The sequence below is a fragment of the Schistocerca cancellata genome, chromosome 3 (genome assembly GCF_023864275.1).
Source record: "Schistocerca cancellata isolate TAMUIC-IGC-003103 chromosome 3, iqSchCanc2.1, whole genome shotgun sequence".
NCBI lineage: Eukaryota > Metazoa > Arthropoda > Insecta > Orthoptera > Acrididae > Schistocerca > Schistocerca cancellata.
Genome location: NC_064628.1, coordinates 853,465,905 through 853,487,238, shown reverse-complemented (window position 1 = coordinate 853,487,238; position 21,334 = coordinate 853,465,905). Strand labels below are relative to the sequence as shown.

Genomic DNA, 21,334 nt, shown 5'->3' with positions numbered 1-21,334 from the left:
ACGCGGTCTGCACGTCCAGCACGAATGCTGGTCCAACTGAGGCGCCAGGTGGAAATGGCATGGCAAGCCGTTCCACAGGACTACATCCAGCATCTCTACGATTGTCTCCATGGGAGAATAGCAGCCTGCATTGCTGCGAAAGGTGGATATACACTGTACTAGTGCCAACATTGTGCATGCTCTGTTGCCTGTGTCTATGTGCCTGTGGTTCTGTCAGTGTGATCATGTGATGTATCTGATCCCAGGAATGTGTCAATAAAGTTTCCCCTTCCTGGGACAATGAATTCACGGTGTTTTTATTTCAATTTCCAGGAGTGTATATAAAAAAAATACAGCGCATTACTTTCCAAGCATGCCTGGTATATCATCTCATCCTAGTTGGGTGCTGCTGATTAAAGGCTGTCTCCCATATGCCACTGATGCTACTGGCTCATTGGGTTAACAACACTGCCCAGCATGCTGTGGTGCCTGTCACACCCTCGCTGGATGCCAGCCACTTTCAACGACACAGTGTAATTGCCGGGCCCCAGCATTGCTGCACCAACAAAATCATTACAGATGTCACTTGGGTCCACTGTTTATGTCCTTTGCCCTAGTCAGTGTGCAAGGACACAAAAGCTGGTGATGAGGCTCTTCCATCAGCATTCCCATGATGTTCTCAAGTGTTATTGCATGTAGACGTGCTTGCTGCCTTGTCCTCATGGCCGTTGGCATTCCACTGTGGTCAAGTACATCGGCATCTACAGCTGATATCCACTGGTCCACCAGAGTCCAGCTAAGGACATCAGTGTTGTCACATCTCTGGCAGCCACCACTGGTCATACTTGCCTCCTGTTGACTGCCCAAGTCTTGCTGATGTACCACCAGCCTGTCTGCTCTGGCTGAGCCTGTTGGCACCACAGCTATGTCCCACCTGCCAACCTTCATCCTACCGAGCCACCAGCACTTCAATGAACTACTCACTTCTGGGTCAATGCCCTGTCAGCATTTCTGTATCTCCAGCAGCTGTTGCTGGTCATGTTCACATCTCCCATCGGCTGCAGATGCCTTGCCAGCAGCAATGGGTCATCAGCGGCCAGCCCTGGGTGAATCCTAACGCCCATTGGCTGCTGATAGAACTCCCACATCTCAGGCAGCTGCTGTTGGTGTAGCTCCTGCTTCCCATCAGCAGCCAGCGCCCTGCTGATATTTTGTCCCCATTTCTCGCTGCCACAGGAGACCTGTTGGTCCTTCTGGTTCTCTTCTGTGTTCTTTAAGGTGCTCCTGCACCTCAAACCCATTGTCCATCCTACTGGATGTGTGCTTGTTTTCTGGCTCACATCTCTTCTGGGTGCGTGGGCTAGTTTCTATGTACTATCTTTGAGCCACCAATGCCCGTTGAGCCATCCCATTCCTCTCGTTGATTTTTGGTGCTCATAGCCTGCCCTCCACCCAAGGCCCCATCTCTGCCCTCTGGACGTATCCTTTCCCTTCATGGCCATCTTAACTTCAGCCAAAATGGCTCCGCCATCTTCTGCTATACGGGGCAGGGGGGGGGGGGGGGGGGGGTTATGTGCCTGGCCATAGCTCCTGGCCAGATCAACTGTCACCTGTGTCCTGCAGTTGGTCTAGTTGCTGGCCACAGACACTCCTCTTCCAGAGATGTCAGTACTCTGTTGAGCTGTGTGCACCATCAATAGCACTGCTGCAGTCATGGGTATGTTTCTTCACCTGTGATCACATGATTAAATATACATATCCATCCATCTGCCTATTTAGGCCACAGCACAACTGCCAGTAGGCAGACTGGTTCCTGCTCTGGATAATTACAATGGCCACAAATTGCTGCCCATCAGTCAGAGCAACATTGTCCACCTCACCAACCTATCAAACCTATCAGCATTGTCACATCTCAGGGTGCAGCTGTTGACTACTGCCACTTCCATCAGTGCCCAACACCTGCTGATGCTGCTGCTGGCTCATTGCCACACGCCATCACACGTTGATGGCCCATTGTCATGATATTATTTGGTGGTACCACAGATGAAAAAACTAGAGGGTAATTGCTCTTTTATTCAGACATGCACTGTAACAACAAACCAACATAAGATGATAGCTTAAGTTTTGTTTGAATGTCACATCCTGGGTGGCCTCTGCTGGTCAAACACCACCTCCTAGTGACTGTCACTGCCAGCTCAATTGCTCTGCCCCCCTTCCCCATCACCCAAAGCTACATTGCGGAGCTTACCGATCTGTCAATATCAATTTCATCAGGTTACCCATGCTGCCCTTCATGCTAAGCACCATTCGCACCATTGCCATGTGCCAGCCATGCCCATGCTGGAGCATTGTCACCAGGTGCCAGTCACACTTGTGCTACCAGGACCCAGTGGAGCATTCTATATTGTGTTACCATATGTCACATTATTGTTAACCTTGTCATGCTGGTGCAGTAAACCATTACAAACATCTCTTGCGAACCACTGTTTATTTCCTGTGTCACTACCATCACATAAGGTCAAACACTCATCATAGACCCAAAATCGATGCAGTTGAGTCCAGTAGTTGTCACAGAAAGATACTCAAGAAAGTTCATTGTAAATAACATGGCTAGAGGTCCAGAAACTGTGTCACCATTTGACCCTGTGTCATCCACTTATTCTGTTAATCATGGCAAAGTCCTCAAAATTTATACAAATATTTGTTATAAATTTCACAAAAACTGTTTGTTAGTATCACAGTTACAAACTGTAGTGATAAATGAAACAAAAGAATAATGCAATGCAATTCTTGCCTTTACTATGAACATACAAAACTGCTCCACATCATTGGACTCCTGTGGTCAGTCACTGGTCTCACTGTCACAAAAACCTTTTAATTTTCCATTTGAATTCCACAATTCACACCACATTTTACACCAACGTAAAATATGGTACAAATGCATTTTCATTGTTCAACACATGAAGATTATTATTTTGTGCCCCCTTTTCATTTTTGGTAATTTAGAGGGAGAGATAACTACAATATGTATACATGTAGAGGCTTAAGACAAATAACAAAAATCCTGACACAGATGGACACACATTTTGTAACAAATTTCTTTACATTTTGAAAAACACTATCGACATTCAAACAGAACTTAAGCTATCATCTTATATCAATTTATTGTTACATTGTATGGGTGAATAAAAGAGCAAGTATCCTCTTGTTTTTTCATCTATAGTACTGTCAAATAATATCATGTAAAGATAATCCATTTGTGTATATGTGAGTGTACTGTAAACATAGTAAGGGAAGTTCTGGCAGAATGTAAATAATTTGGAGTAAAGGAGACCATTCACAAGCACAATAGCCCTGCTTCTGATGGTGTACCTCTTCTAAAGTGATATACTGTCACCCGTGCAAACTACGCAACATCCTGGTCCATCACTATGCCACTCCCACACCCAGTCCTCTGCTACAGGGGCCATATCGCTGTGGAAGACAAAAGTGTGAGATCTGCCCAATTTACCCATGCAGCACTTCCTACTCCACTCACGACACAGGCCTAACCTATCCCATCAAGAAGGGCCACTAGTGAAAGCAGCCTTATTATGTACCAACTCTGCTGTAGTCACTGCACAGCATTTTATGTCAGCATGGCAACCAAACACCAAAATGAAAGGCTACCATCAAAATATGGCCAAGAACAAAATTGACTACCCAGAGATGCAACATGCTCAAGTTTAATGGCAGCTCCACAACCCATCCCATCTGGATCCTTCCCTCCACCACCATCTTTTCTGAACTACTCTCTACTTAACTGTGTCCCTTTCCTCTGTCCTGTCCCCCTTCCCCCTCCACCACCTCCACCGCCACCCCCCCCCCCTCCCCCCCCTCCCAGGCTACACCACTACGTCATCTTCATTGCGTGCTGCACCTTGCCAGTACCTGTCAATAATAACATGCCAAGTCTCTGCAACTGCCACTCCACCCTCCAGCATTCCTAGCTGGCACACCTGCTGCATCCTTCCAAAACACTAGCTATCCATTGCCAAACCTCTTCCTGCTTCCCACCTCCATCCACCCTACCCAACACACCCCACCTCAGTTTAGGTGTCAAACTGCAATGCAAAATGTAGGTGCACAGGGATGTGTGTTTGCCTTTTTTGATTTGTACTTTAGCTCGTCAAAGGATTTCTTCTTATAGCTAATAAGTTTTCATTCTCTCTTGTGTATGCCTGTCAATGACTCGATGGTGCTGCTGCTTGGTGAGTGGTCTCCTTTACTCCTCATTATTTACAATGTACTACAAACTTTATCTGAAACAAGTGAAATTTTTGTGAGAGGAAGCTGCTTGCAGTATGAATTTGTATGCACATGTGGTGTAAACTTTAAATCATTATAATTTTTGTCACAAGTGCCTGGCATAATACTTCATGTACACTGCTATGTAAAGACAAGTTGGTGTTTCAAGCTGTTACTAAAACATTTGGAAAGCTCTTTACCAATTTACTTCAAATTTTTACACATTACTGTAATAAACATAGAAAATGACAAATGCTACATACTTTATGAATATATATAGTACATAAATATATTTGTACTACGTAAAGGAGAAATGTTGTTATCAAAAAATCTCAAAGTTCTTGACCAATTTACTTCAAAAGTTTTAAATCATACCCTAATAGACAGTTGGACGAACACAGGCTATATGTTTTTGAATGTACATAGTATGTAAATGTATTAATAATAAATAAAGGAGAAACATAGTTAGCAATAGTCTCAAAAAATTCTTGACTGATTTGCTTCAAATATTTACATAATGCTATAACAAATGTTTGGCATGACATAACCTATATATTTTTAATATATGTTGTATATAAATATAGATTTCCAGTCACATTAATGTGACCACTTGTCAAAAGCCTGACTTAACGCCTATTGTAGTGCAGATAACTGTGAGCTGTTTAGAAAGAGAATCAATGAGGTTCTGGAAGGTACCAGCAGGGGATTTGGAGCCATATTGAATCCAGTGCCATAGCTAGCTATGCTAGGTTTCTGAGACACAAACAGACCAATTGAGGTGATCTCACAGAGTCTTGATTGCATTTCAATCCAGCGAGTTTGGTGGCTAGGGGAGTACTGTAAAGTAATCCTGGTGCTCTTTAAACCATGTGTGAACTTTGTGACACATTGCACTGTCCTGCTGGCAGATACAATCATCTTGAAAAAAATAAACTAACTGCATGTAGCAATATAAAATGAAAATAATCAATTTTTTACAATCTAATGTAACTGGATAGATAAAAAATCTATTCACCAAGTGGAAGCAGGAGAAAATAAATATAAAAAAAAAGGTTTTGTGTAGGCAAGCTTCTGGAACCAGTGGCTCTTTCTTCCAGCAGAAGGGTTGGATGGAGGGAAGAGGAGTGATGGAAAAGAACTGGAGAGATTTAGGAAAAATGTTAGAGTTAAGAAAAGTCACCCAGCACCTCGTGTCAGGCGAGATCAACCCACAAGCCTGCCCTGACTTGGAGTGATGGATGACTTTTTCAAACTCTACTCATTTTCCTAAACTTCTCCAGTCCTTTCCTGTCACCCCTCTTCCTTCCCTTCAATCCTCCTGCTGGAGGAAGGAGTCACTGGTTCTGAAAGCTTGCATACATTTTTTTTGTATGTGTGTTCCCCTGCCATCACTTAGTGAGTATGTATTTTATCCATCCAATTACATTAAACTGCATCTAGTTGGGGGCATGGTCCTCAAGGATAGATGCACACTTGTGTTAACACATTGTGCCTTCCAGAATGATGAGATCACCCAGAGAATACCACGAAAACAAACCCAAAACCATAATGCTCCCTCCTTCGTCCTGTACTCTTCCAACAATTGTTGCATGGTGTTTGCTTTCAGACATTTCACGCACCGCGTGACAATGGCCACCTGTCAGAAGGAGCATAAAACATGATCCACCTGAAAAGATCACCTGTCGCCACTCAGTGGATGCCCAGTTGTGGTACTGGCATGCAGTTTCCAACTGTCGCCAATGAACAGCAGCCTGCTGTGGAGGCCCATTTACAGCAACGTTCACTGGACAGTCATTGAGCTGACATTGTTGGTAGCTCCTTGGTTCATCTGGCCTGTCAGTTACTAAACAGTTGCACATCTATTTGTCCATACTCATCTCTGCATCCACCTTTCACCTCCATCATCTATGGCCCATAGTGCACCACAGTGGCCTCAGTGCCAGTTTTGGATAGTGCCATTTTGCTATGAATGGGTATATTTAATCATGGAAGCATGCGGACAGTATAAAAACATAGCTGTTTCAGAAATGCTTTCCCCCCCCCCCCCCTGGCCTAAAAGCCTATTATCATACCCTGTTGGATGTCAAATAGATCGCTCCATTTCTGCATTACAATGACAACTGCACTTTTTGCACATCCCCCCAACAAGCTTTATATGCCCTCCACTGCTAGTGCCACCACCTGCCAACTGTGGTGATTTCACATTGATGTAAAACATAGGCAGCTGTCACAGTGAAGTGACAGGACCATGTGTGCATACATCATCATAAACAATGAGATGTGTGAAGAACTGCTGCATCATGTATGACATTTGAATTTACGACTTCTATGCTACTACCTGTATTCACAGTAAATTTCACAGGCAGTATCCACATATGCTGCTGAGTGTACATACTTAATTTCATAATCATAAGACACATAGATCAGGAGATATGACATCATAAACATTGAGATATTTGAAGAATGCCACATCATGCTTGAAGTTTTAATACATTCATTCTGTACTGACACTTCTACAGTCGAGTCGAGACCCTGGTGATGTTCTTGACACCTTTCAACAGAGCTATGAAAAGGCAATGCCATAGAGGTATTTGAAAAATCATATACTAGACATATGAAGCAGCTGTGTCCAGCACATTGAAAATTTCCTGAAGCATTTTACAATATTACATGTATACATTAGGAAAGTACGCATATTTCTTTGTACAGCTGTTTCATAATTTCAAAGGAGTTTTCACGAACACATGGAAATGAAATTTTTTCGATATCTAACTTCAAACACAGCTCATATTTTGTTTATATTTGTAAAAGAAGATTGGTGAAGTGAATACCCAGGCAATGTCGGGTTTGTCAGTTAGTGTAATATAGGAAAGGGAAATAATGTTAGCAAAATTCCAGAAAAGTTCTTGACTGATTTACTTCAAATTTTTACACGATACTCTAATAAACATTCAGATGGAAATAGGCTATAAATTTTTCAAACAATGATGTACTGATTCTCCATTAGAAGTTAATCCAAAAAAGAAAATGTGTGGTTCCTTTCTTTTTCTCACAGCCAGTTTTAAATATGATAGCAAGGATTTTGAATAATTACAAAAATTGTTTCTCCAATATATATGATCTTTCTCCTTATATACAACTTTAAACATAAACTTATAAACAACTATTTGCTGATTTTGTTTCCTTGCAATTTATTCTAACAGAAAACAGGAAAGTTGTAATTACAGCCTATCAGCTTACAATAAGAACAATACAGTGGAATCTGAATCATCCAAAACTTCATAATCCTACACATTTGCAGAGAAAAACTATGCAAACAATTGTCATTAGAGCTACCATTCTCACAGATCCAGCAGAAGGAGAGATCTCTTGTACCCTGTATACCAATGATCCCAACCAATTTACCCATTCATTATAAATGACTTAAATTTCCATCATGTTTTTGTTTGCAATAACAATAAACAAGGCTGAAAATGAGAGAGGAAATGGACATAGAAAGGAAAGGGGTGGGGGTGGGGGGTGGGGGGGGTGGGGGGGAAGGAAATGGATAAAGACAGGGTGAAGGAGATTAGGACATATATCTAAGTCTCTTACATATTTAGCAGTTACGAAGCACTGCTGGGTTCGTTAGTGTTTATATGAATACAAAATGTTTTTGAAACACACGTGCATGTAGCTGACATACCTATCATCACATCAATATGATGAATGGATAAAAAATTAATAAACAAATTTCATGCATAATGAGGTGCCAACTAATGAATATGGGAAGCTAAAGTGATTATTAAACTAAAAACATGTTCATACCCATACTGGGTTTAAATAATTTCCACTATTTTTCTTCTTACCGTCAATTACTGTCTTTACACTATCACTGCTGAGGTCCTCTATATAGCCAAAGAAGTAGAAAACTGTTGGTCTAGAAGTGTTGTACTCTTTCAGATGCAATAGATTCTCTGCATTTTTAAGATTTACCAGGGCATCTGGTTTCAAAGCAGATCTGAAAACAAGGCGGCTTATGAGAAAAGGTTGTTTTTCTTGTTGCAACATTAAATTTTAAAAATGGTCTTCACACAACTGTATATTATGAAAATAACTTTGCATATATATAAATATGACCCCCCCCCCAAACACACACAGGGGGGGGGGGGGGGTAGTGGGGGGGAGAGAGAGAGAGAGAGAGAATGTGTGTAAGTGATTGCACATACATAATTACTCAAAAGAGGCCCCACAAATGTACATTTGCTTACATTACACTTAAATGTTTTGCATAAAAATCCTGAAATGAAATGAAAATGTCACACCTTGTTCATGGAAACATAAAGGTGAATCACAAAAGGTGCTGGAAGTGACCACCCTCATATTGTAGACAGTTGAATACAATGCTGCAGATTCTCTAATGTTGCTGCCAGAATCTCTGGTGTTACTGCCTGGACTTCATGGATGAAATTCTCGTATAAATCATGCAAGTTGTGTGGTTTGTCCCTGCGTTTGTCTTTGCCATTGGCATTCAGTTCCTGAACAACTATAAACCTATATGGACACACCCTGGCGTTCTTCATAGCTCTGTGACATGGGCTCTGTGATATTCCACATTTCTGAGATAAATGTCAAACAGACTTTGCAGGAGAGGCCAACAATCATTGTTTCATGGCAGTAACTTTTTCTTCTGATAATGGTGGCTGACCCCACTGTAATATCCAACTCCATTCCACTGCTACCCATCTTTTCTCTAAGTTATGTATGCAGCATTTAAACAGTACATACTGGTCACCAAACTGTACAACAAACATTTGCTGACATGTCTCAATGGAATCAGTAAGCCAATATTATTTCAAATTAAATACACACTCTTCATCAGAATAGTGATACATTGTCACTAAATGCTGAACACTGAGCTCCAGTCCCAGTGACACACGGAAACACACTGTAGGTGTCAAATGATGTTGCAGAGTGCAGCATTGCCATGTCAAACATTACAAATTACACAGCGCACTAACAGCACCTACTACACATGTTTGTGGGGCTTCTTTGGAGTGTGACACCCTGCAGGGGGGCACAAATACAAAAAGTAATTTGTAGAGAACAAAGAAGGATAAGGCACTTTTATCCACAGGAAGGTAAAGAAAACTGCTGAACTGCTCCTTTTGGAGCACCATCAAATGAAGAAAAGGACATTTCTTTTTCAAGTTCTCATTTTGTTTGACTGACTGGATTTCAACTTTAATTTCTTCTTATATTTTACTAATATTATCTCCTTTATGTTTTTGTTACATTCAGAAACATCATGCCCTATCTATGTTTCTGTTTAATGCTATTTGCAGTATTAAATCATCCTTGGACACATTACACATTTCTACAAATTGACATCGCCTTATCGTGTAAATCATTGCCATTGCTACCACCACCACCAGCAGGAGCATCAGCACCAGCACCAGCACCACCTCCCTGTACAATTTCACACTACTGGCAAGGTTGCTGAGAACACAAGTCCCTCCGTCTCCTCCACTTTCCCCAACGCCTGTCTATTGCTACTCAGGCCCATTCCTGTCCTGTCTTCTGAATTCTTTCTTCCTGTCGTTTTAGCCACTAGTCCTTTGGTCTTCCCCTTGCCCACTTGTCCTCCATCTTCATCTTGTGCATCTTCCAAGGCATCCTTTTCACATCCCTTGTCTCACCTACTCATTTCATTTTAAACTCTTTACCCCTGTATACAATAATAGCTAGGAAATGCTTACATTTTATAATAACATTTTCTTTCCTCACATTTTCCAGTTTTGTTATTCCCATCCAAGTTCATTTCACTTGCTCTCACCTTACTTTTCCTCCTTTCCTTTATGACCCAGCTTTTTGTTAATGACTAATAACATCCACATAAAACTTGATTAAATTTTATTTTCCAATAAAACAAGAGCACAACCAAGTTTCAGCAGAGACTTCATCTACCATAGAAAATATGAAATGAATTTTCTGCTTGCATGCCATGTGTCAAAGAATCACTATGTTACCCTATTTTAGATGACTGTTATGGATAATCTATGCCACTGATGAAAGGACTTTTATCCTGAAACCTGGTTGTGCTGTGCTTTTATTGGAAAATAAAATTTAAAACAACTGTGTGTGCGTTTTTATCAATACTGAAAAATCTATACAGTCATTGTGGGTGTCCTATCAAGAGAAACCCAGGTTTTTGTAGTGCACAACAAAATTGGTACATTGTGTGTTTCAGACAATGAAAAACTGATTTTAAGGACCGCTTCACGACTCATACCATCTGCATGCTTCCAACCAAAACAAAGCTTTTCTGAATTGCAGTGGGAACTCTTCCTGAAACATATCCTTCATTCCTGTAATGCCTCTGACCTCAATGTTTCCCATCCGCTCAGCTTCATCCTCTACCGTAATCCCTCTCTAGCCTCACACATACATTCTAGCTCACAGTGTACCTGCATAGTCCTTCCCCCTTCTCCTCTTCCCTCGCCAACTCCCCAAGCACAGGCTCCCAAAACTGTGACCAGCCACCCACCACTGAAAAGGCTAAGTTTTTAAGCTATTCACATCCCGCCTCCAGTATCTTCCTCCACTTTCTAACATGCTATCATTCACCTTCCTGTCCCATTCCTCTTCTGTACTCACTACTAACCCCAGCTGATACTGATACATCACACATCACACACACACACACACACACTTCCTATAAAGCTATCAGCTTGTATGCTCACGTATCTCTTTATCATTCCCCCAGTTTTCATGTATTACATTCCTCAGGTGCTTAAAGCTTTCCCCAGTTTTCACCTGCTCTCCATGAGTGACATTTTAACTTTATGTCTATCTTTGCCTTTTTATGACCACTCTTTCATGCTTCTTTGCAGTAACTTTTAGGCCATACTTTCGCCCAACTTCTACCCATAAATCCACCTGCTTCTGTACCTCTGCCTTGTCATTCTACTACACCATCAAATTGTCAAGAAGCAATATTGCTGTCATTCTGTCTCCTGCATTTCTCGTCACTTGTGTTATTATGCCATCCATTACCACTATGAAAAGGAATGGAGATAATATTTAATGGGAAACACTTTCCTATGTTCTTGAATATTACATCATCCAGCCACATTAATGTGGCCACCTCCTATATTCAACATTAACATGCAATAACCACTCACAGACAGCATGTGGCAGCAGTAGCAGTGGAGGGTGCACAAAACACATTTGGGGGGGCACTGAAAACAGCGCAGTCATTGTTGTAATGTGGAAACAAAGCAACTTATCTGATGGCCAAAAGTGCATGATAATTGGCTTTCAGACCAAGGATGGAAGCATTTCTGAAAAGGCTAAGTTTTAAACTGTTCACTTTTTGCTGTGGTTAAAGTATACCATGCATGGTAAAATGGCACTACCCAAAACCAGCACCAAAGCAACTGTGGTGCACCGCGGGTCGTAAATGACAGGAATGAATGATGGCTGCAGAGGTGTCTACAGGCAAACAGATGTGAAACTGTAGAGCGACTGATCACCCAGATGAACCAAGGGGCTACCAACAGTGTCTCCTAAATGACCGTTGGGCAAACTTTATTGCGCTTGGGTCTCCGCCGCAGGCACCTGGTTCATGCACACATGCTGACCACTGTTCATCTGTGATAAAGGCTGGAATTTTAATGCCAGTACTATAACTGGACATCCACTGAGTGGCAACAGATGGCCTTTTCAGGTGAATCACGTTTTATGATCCATGTGTCAGATGGTTATTGGTGCATACAGTGTGAAACATCTCAAAGCAAACACCCTGCAACAACCGTCGAAAGGTTCTAGGCTGGAGAAGGGAGCATTATGGTCGGGTGAATGGTTTCATCACAAGTAGGCATTTATCCATGGGGACCATGTCCACTGCTACATGCAGCTTGATTTTCCTCGGCACATTGGCATTTGCCAGCAGGACAATGCATTGTGTCACACAGCTAGGATTGTATGTGCATAGTTCAGTGAGCACCTTTACAATATTCCCCTGGCTACCACACTCCCTGGATTCGAACCCAGTCGAGAATCTATGGGACCACCACATTGATCAGGCTGTCGCACCATGTATCATCAACTGAGGAACATAGTGAAGCTGGCCACAGCACTGGAATTGGCATGGCTCCACATCCCTGTTGATACATTCCAGAACCCTACTGGTACTCTTTCTGCCTGTCTCACAGCACTCTGTGCTGCAAAAGGTGGTTATTCAGGCTTTCCACAGGTGGTCACATCAATGTGACTGGGCAGTGTATATGTATTTGGTCATGAACCACATTTCAGTTTCTTACGTCATCATCAGTAGACATCTGAATTTTGCAAACACAGATAAAATGACATGTGACTTACACTGATAACATTTATACAGAAGATATGAAAGATACAAAATTTATGACACATGGAATGCTTATGACAAAAATATAACATTTATGGTATGTAGGCACAGTTACATTTAATGACAAATAAAGTTGAATTTACAATTGTAATCCAATATTTATGTAACTAAAATTTGATTTAAGAGAAGGGGAAAGGAAACAGTTTGGTCATTTAAAACACAGCTGGCAGTCTGTATCATATGTTTACTGATTTCCAGTACTTCCAATGGGATCACCTTTCTGTTTTTCTCAACAGTCTGTAAAACTTCATAATCTACATCTTATAGATGGTTTTCTGTTAAAAGATATCCAGCAAAGGTTTAATCAGTCTTTATTTGTCTCCTGATTCATGGAGATAGTGGTCTTCCTTGATTCAGATAATTTTTCTGTCAGCCACCATGTCCTTTGTCTTCTCATTCTCACACAAATTACTAATCACTGGATCCACTCTTTTTACCTTCAGTAAAGTTTGCTTCTCTACTTATTACTTTCTTAACTCCTCCCAAACTATTCTTCTGGATACAGTATCCTATACTGTCCTTAAGTTCAGGAAGACCATCAGTAGATCCCTTCCACACTTACTGTGGTGGTTTTGCACCTGTAACAATATGAGACCTACTGTGGATTTTCCTGACCTGAAGCTACAGTGTTCTTTTCTCAGCTGCTTTTCTAGTGTTCTTTGAATTCATCCCTCCAGAATCTTCACATATGTTTTTGTACAGTGGCACATGTGAGTAATGACACTTTAGTCTTTTTACATAACTTTCACTTCTCTTCTTGAAGACACATACAGTTATTCCCTTCTCCCAGAGTTTTAGAATTCTCATTTCCATCCACACAGTTATAGTAACTCTATAAGGACTACTCATCACATTCATATTATATCTAATACCCCCCCCCCCCCCCCCCCATGAACCATGGACCTTGCCGCTGGTGGGGAGGCTTGTGTGCCTCAGCGATACAGATGGCCGTACCGTAGGTGCAACCACAACGGAGGGGTATCTGATGAGAGGCCAGACAAACATGTGGTTCCTGAAGAGGGGCAGCAGCCTTTTCAGTAGTTGCAGGTGCAACAGTCTGGATGATTGACTGATCTGGCCTTGTAACATTAACCAAAACGGCCTTGCTGTGCTGGTACTGCGAACGGCTGAAAGTAAGGGGAAACTACAGCCGTAATTTTTCCCGAGGACATGCAGCTCTACTGTATGATTAAATGATGATGGCGTCCTCTTGGGTAAAATATTCCGGAGGTAAAATAGTCCCCCATTCGGATCTCCGGGCGGGGACTACTCAGGAGGATGTCGTTATCAGGAGAAAGAAAACTGGCGTTCTACGGATCAGAGCGTGGAATGTCAGATCCCTTAATCGGGCAGGTAGGTTAGAAAATTTAAAAAGGGAAATGGATAGGTTAAAGTTAGATATAGTGGGAATTAGTGAAGTTCGGTGGCAGGAGGAACAAGACTTTTGGTCAGGTGATTACAGGGTTATAAATACAAAATCAAATAGGGGTAATGCAGGAGTAGGTTTAATAATGAATAAAAAAATAGGAGTGCGGGTTAGCTACTACAAACAGCATAGTGAACGCATTATTGTGGCCAAGATAGACACAAAGCCCATGCCTACTACAGTAGTACAAGTTTATATGCCAACTACCTCTGCAGATGATGAAGAAATAGATGAAATGTATGACGAGATAAAAGAAATTATTCAGGTAGTGAAAGGAGACGAAAATTTAATAGTCATGGGTGACTGGAATTCGTCAGTAGGAAAAAGGAGAGAAGGAAACATAGTAGGTGAATATGGATTGGGGGGAAGGAATGAAAGAGGAAGCCGCCTTGTAGAATTTTGCACAGAGCATAACTTAATCATAGCCAACACTTGGTTCAAGAATCATAAAAGAAGGTTGTATACCTGGAAGAATCCTGGAGATACTAGTAGGTATCAGATAGATTATATAATGGTAAGACAGAGATTTAGGAACCAGGTTTTAAATTGTAAGACATTTCCTGGGGCAGATGTGGATTCTGACCACAATCTATTGGTTATGAACTGCAGATTGAAACTGAAGAAACTGCAAAAAGGTGGGAATTTAAGGAGATGGGACCTGGATAAACTGAAAGAACCAGAGGTTGTACAGAGTTTCAGGGAGAGCATAAGGGAACAATTGACAGGAATGGGGGAAAGAAATACAGTAGAAGAAGAATGGGTAGCTCTGAGGGATGAAGTAGTGAAGGCAGCAGAGGATCAAGTAGGTAAAAAGATGAGGGCTAATAGAAATCCTTGGGTAACAGAAGAAATATTGAATTTAATTGATGAAAGGAGAAAATACAAAAATGCAGTAAATGAAGCAGGCAAAAAGGAATACAAACGTCTCAAAAATGATATCGACAGGAAGTGCAAAATGGCTAAGCAGGGATGGCTAGAGGACAAATGTAAGGATGTAGAGGCTTGTCTCACTAGGGGTAAGATAGATACTGCCTACAGGAAAATTAAAGAGACCTTTGGAGAGAAGAGAACCACTTGTATGAATATCAAGAGCTCAGATGGCAACCCAGTTCTAAGCAAAGAAGGGAAGGCAGAAAGGTGGAAGGAGTATATAGAGGGTTTATACAAGGGCGATGTACTTGAGGACAATATTATGGAAATGGAAGAGGATGTAGATGAAGATGAAATGGGAGATAAGATACTGCGTGAAGAGTTTGACAGAGCACTGAAAGACCTGAGTCGAAACAAGGCCCCGGGAGTAGACAACATTCCATTTGAACTACTGATGGCCTCGGGAGAGCCAGTCATGACAAAACTCTACCATCTGGTGTGCACGATGTATGAGACAGGCGAAGTACCCTCAGACTTCAGGAAGAATATAATAATTCCAATCCCAAAGAAAGCAGGTGTTGACAGATGTGAAAATTACCGAACTATCAGTTTAATAAGTCACAGCTGCAAAATACTAACGCGAATTCTTTACAGACGAATGGAAAAACTGGTAGAAGCCGACCTCGGGGAAGATCAGTTTGGATTCCGCAGAAATGTTGGAACACGTGAGGCAATACTGACCTTACGACTTATCTTAGAAGAAAGATTAAGAAAAGGCAAACCTACGTTTCTTGCATTTGTAGACTTAGAGAAAGCTTTTGACAATGTTAACTGGAATACTCTCTTTCAAATTCTGAAGGTGGCAGGGGTAAAATACAGGGAGCGAAAGGCTATTTACAATTTGTACAGAAACCAGATGGCAGTTATAAGAGTCGAGGGGCATGAAAGGGAAGCAGTGGTTGGGAAAGGAGTAAGACAGGGTTGTAGCCTCTCCCCAATGTTATTCAATCTGTATATTGAGCAAGCAGTAAAGGAAACAAAAGAAAAATTCGGAGTAGGTATTAAAATTCATGGAGAAGAAGTAAAAACTTTGAGGTTCGCTGATGACATTGTAATTCTGTCAGAGACAGCAAAGGACTTGGAAGAGCAGTTGAACGGAATGGACAGTGTCTTGAAAGGAGGATATAAGATGAACATCAACAAAAGCAAAACGAGGATAATGGAATGTAGTCAAATTAAGTCGGGTGATGCTGAGGGAATTAGATTAGGAAATGAGACACTTAAAGTAGTAAAGGAGTTTTGCTATTTAGGGAGTAAAATAACCGATGATGGTCGAAGTAGAGAGGATATAAAATGTAGACTGGCAATGGCAAGGAAAGCGTTTCTCAAGAAGAGGAATTTGTTAACATCGAGTATAGATTTAAGTGTCAGGAAGTCGTTTCTGAAAGTATTTGTATGGAGTGTAGCCATGTATGGAAGTGAAACATGGACGATCACTAGTTTGGACAAGAAGAGAATAGAAGCTTTCGAAATGTGGTGCTACAGAAGAATGCTGAAGATAAGGTGGGTAGATCACGTAACTAATGAGGAGGTATTGAATAGGATTGGGGAGAAGAGAAGTTTGTGGCACAACTTGACTAGAAGAAGGGATCGGTTGGTAGGACATCTTTTGAGGCATCAAGGGATCACAAATTTAGCATTGGAGGGCAGTGTGGAGGGTAGAAATCGTAGAGGGAGACCAAGAGATGAATACACTAAGCAGATTCAGAAGGATGTAGGTTGCAGTAGATACTGGGAGATGAAGAGGCTTGCACAGGATAGAGTAGCATGGAGAGCTGCATCAAACGTCTCAGGACTGAAGACCACAACAACAACAACAACAACCAGTAAAGAGCTCTTTCAGTAAAGAATATTTTATTCACCTGAGCAAGTTTGGTTTTTAACACTCTATTATTACATCCATGGTGTTTACTTTTCCTTCCTATAGTCTATACAGCGAAAGAGGAGACTTAACAGTTAAAGCAGCTTTCCATGTCTACCACATCAAAACACATGACATGATTTTTTGTGCATCTCTACAGTAATGCCTCAATGCTGCTGCATCTCTGTATACAATAATAGCTTTTCAGTCATATGGCATCTCTACCATTAGCAGCCTTTCGGCTTCACAGCTGAAAGCTGATAACACTGCTATGAACCATCAGTGCTCATCTTTTGATGTACAGAATATCAGTAGCTAATTTACTTCACTTCTTCAGAACTAATTTACCTCACCAGAAGCTTATCACCCTTTTAATATTTGAGGGGCCCAGTGGAAAAGGGGCACATGCACAGTGATTTTGTGATTTTGGTACAGGAAGACAGCTGATGCCATCTAGTATCGTAGGTGGTAACTTCTAGCACAGAGGCAGGTACACATTCCTTTAAAGAGAGCATATTATTTTTGCTGTTATTCAGGACTGACACATTCCCAGTGGAAAAGAGGCCCATGCCAATAGTATTTCTGTGTCTTATGAGTCGATTCATCTCATTGGTTGACCTGGTTTTGGAAAGCCAATCAGAAAGCGTTTCTCAAATGTTGTTCATATGTTTCCAAGATGGCAGCAATAGGTGTTGCTATTAATGTTACTTGTGATGAAAATGCATCAGTACATGTGATCCATGCTGGAATACTAGCTTCTGTGAATACTCAGCATTGAATGAAGATCAGAAGGAGTTGATATTTATTGAGTTTTATCAGTTGGGAGATTATAAGCAAAATGCTTATTTATTTGGATTAGAGCAGCCTAATAATGGAAAAAAGTGTATCCAAAGAAGAGGAAGGTTCCAACAGTAAGCCAGAGGAAGGTTTCTTTCAGGTATTTTATTTGTGACATTCCAGTTACTGAGGTTGAAGTGTGTAGGACTGCATTTTTGCTGTTCATGCCATTTCTGTTAAGCATTTGAGGACTGTCCGTAGCAATGAAGACTGTGGCACAGAGAGTCATGACACTATAACACATGTATCTGCACATTCACCTAGAGAGGATACCAGAGCAAGCATTCTAATGGATCTCATGCCATTTATAATGAGAGAAAAAATAAGGTTAGAAACCACATCAAAATGTGTCCAAGGTACACATCACATTATAGTAGAACGCAGAATCTGAACAAGTCCTTCATAACCTCTGTTCACTCAGTTGCTGGAATGTATCATTTGTACTGTAAAGATCTTAAAAATACAGATGAAGTTCCAGTGAAATGACATGTGTATGAAACCATTTTCAACACAGAATATAATATTGGTTTTAAATTGCTGTTGAGTGATATACGTCATATTTGTGATTCTGCTAAGGCACATAATAACCCCGAATCTACAGATATAAAACTACACCTTGAGAAAGCTGAAGCTGAATATAGTGCTCTGAAAACTGACTCAAATGAGTCAAAACAGGATGGTAACGATGCACTCGTTTTGTGCATGGAGTTACAACAAGCATTGCTAACATCATATATTTCGACAGAAATAATTTTTTATAAGATACAACTTTGGACATATAATCTCTGTATTCACCATTGTAGCAATGAGAAGGCAGTGATGTGTATCTGGTCTGAGAATGTTGCATCTAGAGGGGCCGATGACCTATCTAGCTGTGTTTTAAAAGCTTCAGACACGGTGGAGGAAGAACGTCATTGAAGGTTCATCATTCATTCTGATTATTTTGTTGGAAAATAAAAACTGTATTATCCTAGGTCTGTAGTTGTATCTTCTAGATAAAAAAATGTTTTGATGTAGTTGAGCACAAATTTCTCCTTCCTGGTCACACTTTCCTGCCATGTGACAGGGATTTTGGAGTTATTGAGAAGCTGAAAAGAAAGGCACAGGCTGTGTACACTCCAGCAAAATGAGTTGAACTTATAAGAAAGAGGAAACAAAAGAACCCATTCATTGTGACTGAAATGAAGAAAGATAACTGCATGTCTTTGTTATCTATAATGAACAGTATCGTCAAACGTAACATTACTGTTGACAAAAAGCCTGCAGACATCCGAAAGGCAATGGTGTTTAGATTAGTAAGTGATGAACATTCTGTTCAAATATTCACACACTCAAACTGAGGAACCTGCGAGAGTTAGTTTACAGAAGTGTCGTGGATGATTTACTAAGCTTGCAGACTGCCAATTAGTTCCCAAGTATTCTAATGGATGTCAAATTAAAGCAGCAAAGTTCAAGGACCTTCAGAGCTTACTGCAATTTGTGCCTCCAATATATTCAAGTTTTTATCTGCAATTGAAAAGTGGTGGTAGTGACAATACAAGGGAACAGGAAAACATTGATGAGGAGTTTGACTTTTAATGACATGCTATGTAATGTGTCAACATGTCAAGGATTTCATTTTCTGTACTTTAAATTGTAATAAAGTGGCCTAATATTTAATAGTATTTGCAAAACACCATCTAGTTACTGTAACAATTGTTGATATCACAGCAGGAGTTCACATTACTATACAAAATCATGTTTCCTTAATTCCCATTTCGTGACACAACATACTCTGGTGGCATGTGCCCCTTTTCCACTGGGTCCTTCATTTATCAAGTCCCTACTATTTGTCATTCTTCTTTGTTAGTTTAATCTTAACCCAAATTATTTGTGAATTAAGCTGTTCATTCTATTAAACAATCCTCTAAAGATTCACTTCCTTTTGAATAAAATTGGAATCATCTGTGAAGTTTAGTATAGGCATCTGTCCCCACTGCATTTTCAATCTAGTACTAAAATTTCCTTTCACTTCCATTGTTACTTCTCTACCATGCAAATTAAATACCAGTACTATGCTAATCCCTGTCATCTTAATACAAACTTGTGTTTTCACTTTTATGAGCTCTATTTCTCATGATTTCAAATATTTTATTCCACTTTATATTATTGAAGATTTTTCTCTATATTTCAAAATTCGTGGAAAGTGTTCTGCTGTTTCCCTATTATTTCTTCCATAATTAATCACCAGATCAGAATCAATTCTACTGTCTTAATGTGTGTGAAATGTATTATCATTATCACTGATATCCTCAATTTTTTAAAAAGTTGTTTTGCAAATTTCTGAAAGTTGTCAATTGGTAGTGGCTTTTTTGGTTAGTGGTGGCTAAATTGTAGTGGAGAAAAATATCTCAGAGAAAAATATTAATGTGAATAAGAAGGTACATTACTGCTATCATTACTTCTGCAGTCACTGACTGTCTGTTGTAATTTTATTGTGAATATATAATTCAGTCCATAAAATAACATATTTCAGATATGCCATACACTTCTACCCACCTAAAACAGGGGTTGATTGAATAGTAAATTCCAATATTGTCTCATGAGTGGAGGAGTGGGGGTAGTGGAATGATTTCAGCAGAGTAATGTCATCTGGCTCATACAAGTCAGGGAGTGGTGCTGATATGTTACTCTGTTGCTCATGCCGTAACAGTGTCTCAAAATGGCCACTATCATTGAAAATCTTGTTGCCTTTGAACTGCATGATGAAATCTGTTTTCTGTGTGCAAAAAACATGAAAGATGGAGACATTCATAGTGAACTTTGTACAGTGTACAGGTACAACATTATGGTAATCATGGTGTAATAAAATTCTGCCATTTGTTTTAGGAAGGTCATGAAGTAAAAAATGGGCAGACATCTATTTTAACAAATGAGCACTCCGTCTTCAGGCCACAAGTGGCCCATCGGGACCATCCGACCGCCGTGTCATCCTCAGTGAGGATGCGGATAGGAGGGGCGTGTGGTCAGCACACCGCTCTCCCAGTCGTTATGATGGTTTTCTTTGACCGGAGTCGCTACTATTCGGTCGAGTAGCACCTCAATTGGCATCACGAGGCTGAGTGCACCCCGAAAAATGGCAACAGCGCATTGCGGCTAGATGGTCACCCATCCAAGCGCCGGCCATGACTGACAGCACTTAACTTCGGTGATCTCATGGGAACCGGTATATCCACTGCGGCAAGGCCGTTGCACTTAACAAATGAACTTGTTGCAGAATTTAATGACAGAATCAGAGAAAACTGTCAGTTCATGATTACAGAATTATCAGCCACTTTCTGTCAGATTTCACAAGCAGTTTTGAACAAACTTGTGACTGACAAGCTTGGTTATCACAAATTTTTATCAACAGGTCTCAAAGCTTCTGAATGATGTCAAAAACTAAGAGACTGGGAGCTACATTATCATTTCTGATGTGGTACCTTGCAGACAAAATATGAACCAATGGAGTGGGGGCCACGTTAGCTTGCCATGTAAACCTTGAAATGCCACCAAACACTTTCTGCAGGAAAACTTATGACAATTGGTTTTGGGCTAAAAATGGAGTACTCCTCGTTGATTTTATGGA

General features: G+C 40.7%; 1 protein-coding gene across 2 annotated transcripts in view; it reads right to left on the bottom strand.

Annotated features, from left to right (window-relative positions):
• The window catches only part of LOC126177122 (inactive pancreatic lipase-related protein 1), a 118,825-nt gene that overhangs the window by 54,674 nt on the left and 42,817 nt on the right, over nt 1-21,334 (bottom strand). For both annotated transcript variants that reach the window (XM_049924392.1, XM_049924391.1), the window contains one exon: nt 8,115-8,266. In XM_049924392.1, coding sequence (XP_049780349.1) covers nt 8,115-8,266 — 152 coding nt within the window. The remainder of the gene's footprint in view (nt 1-8,114; nt 8,267-21,334) is intronic.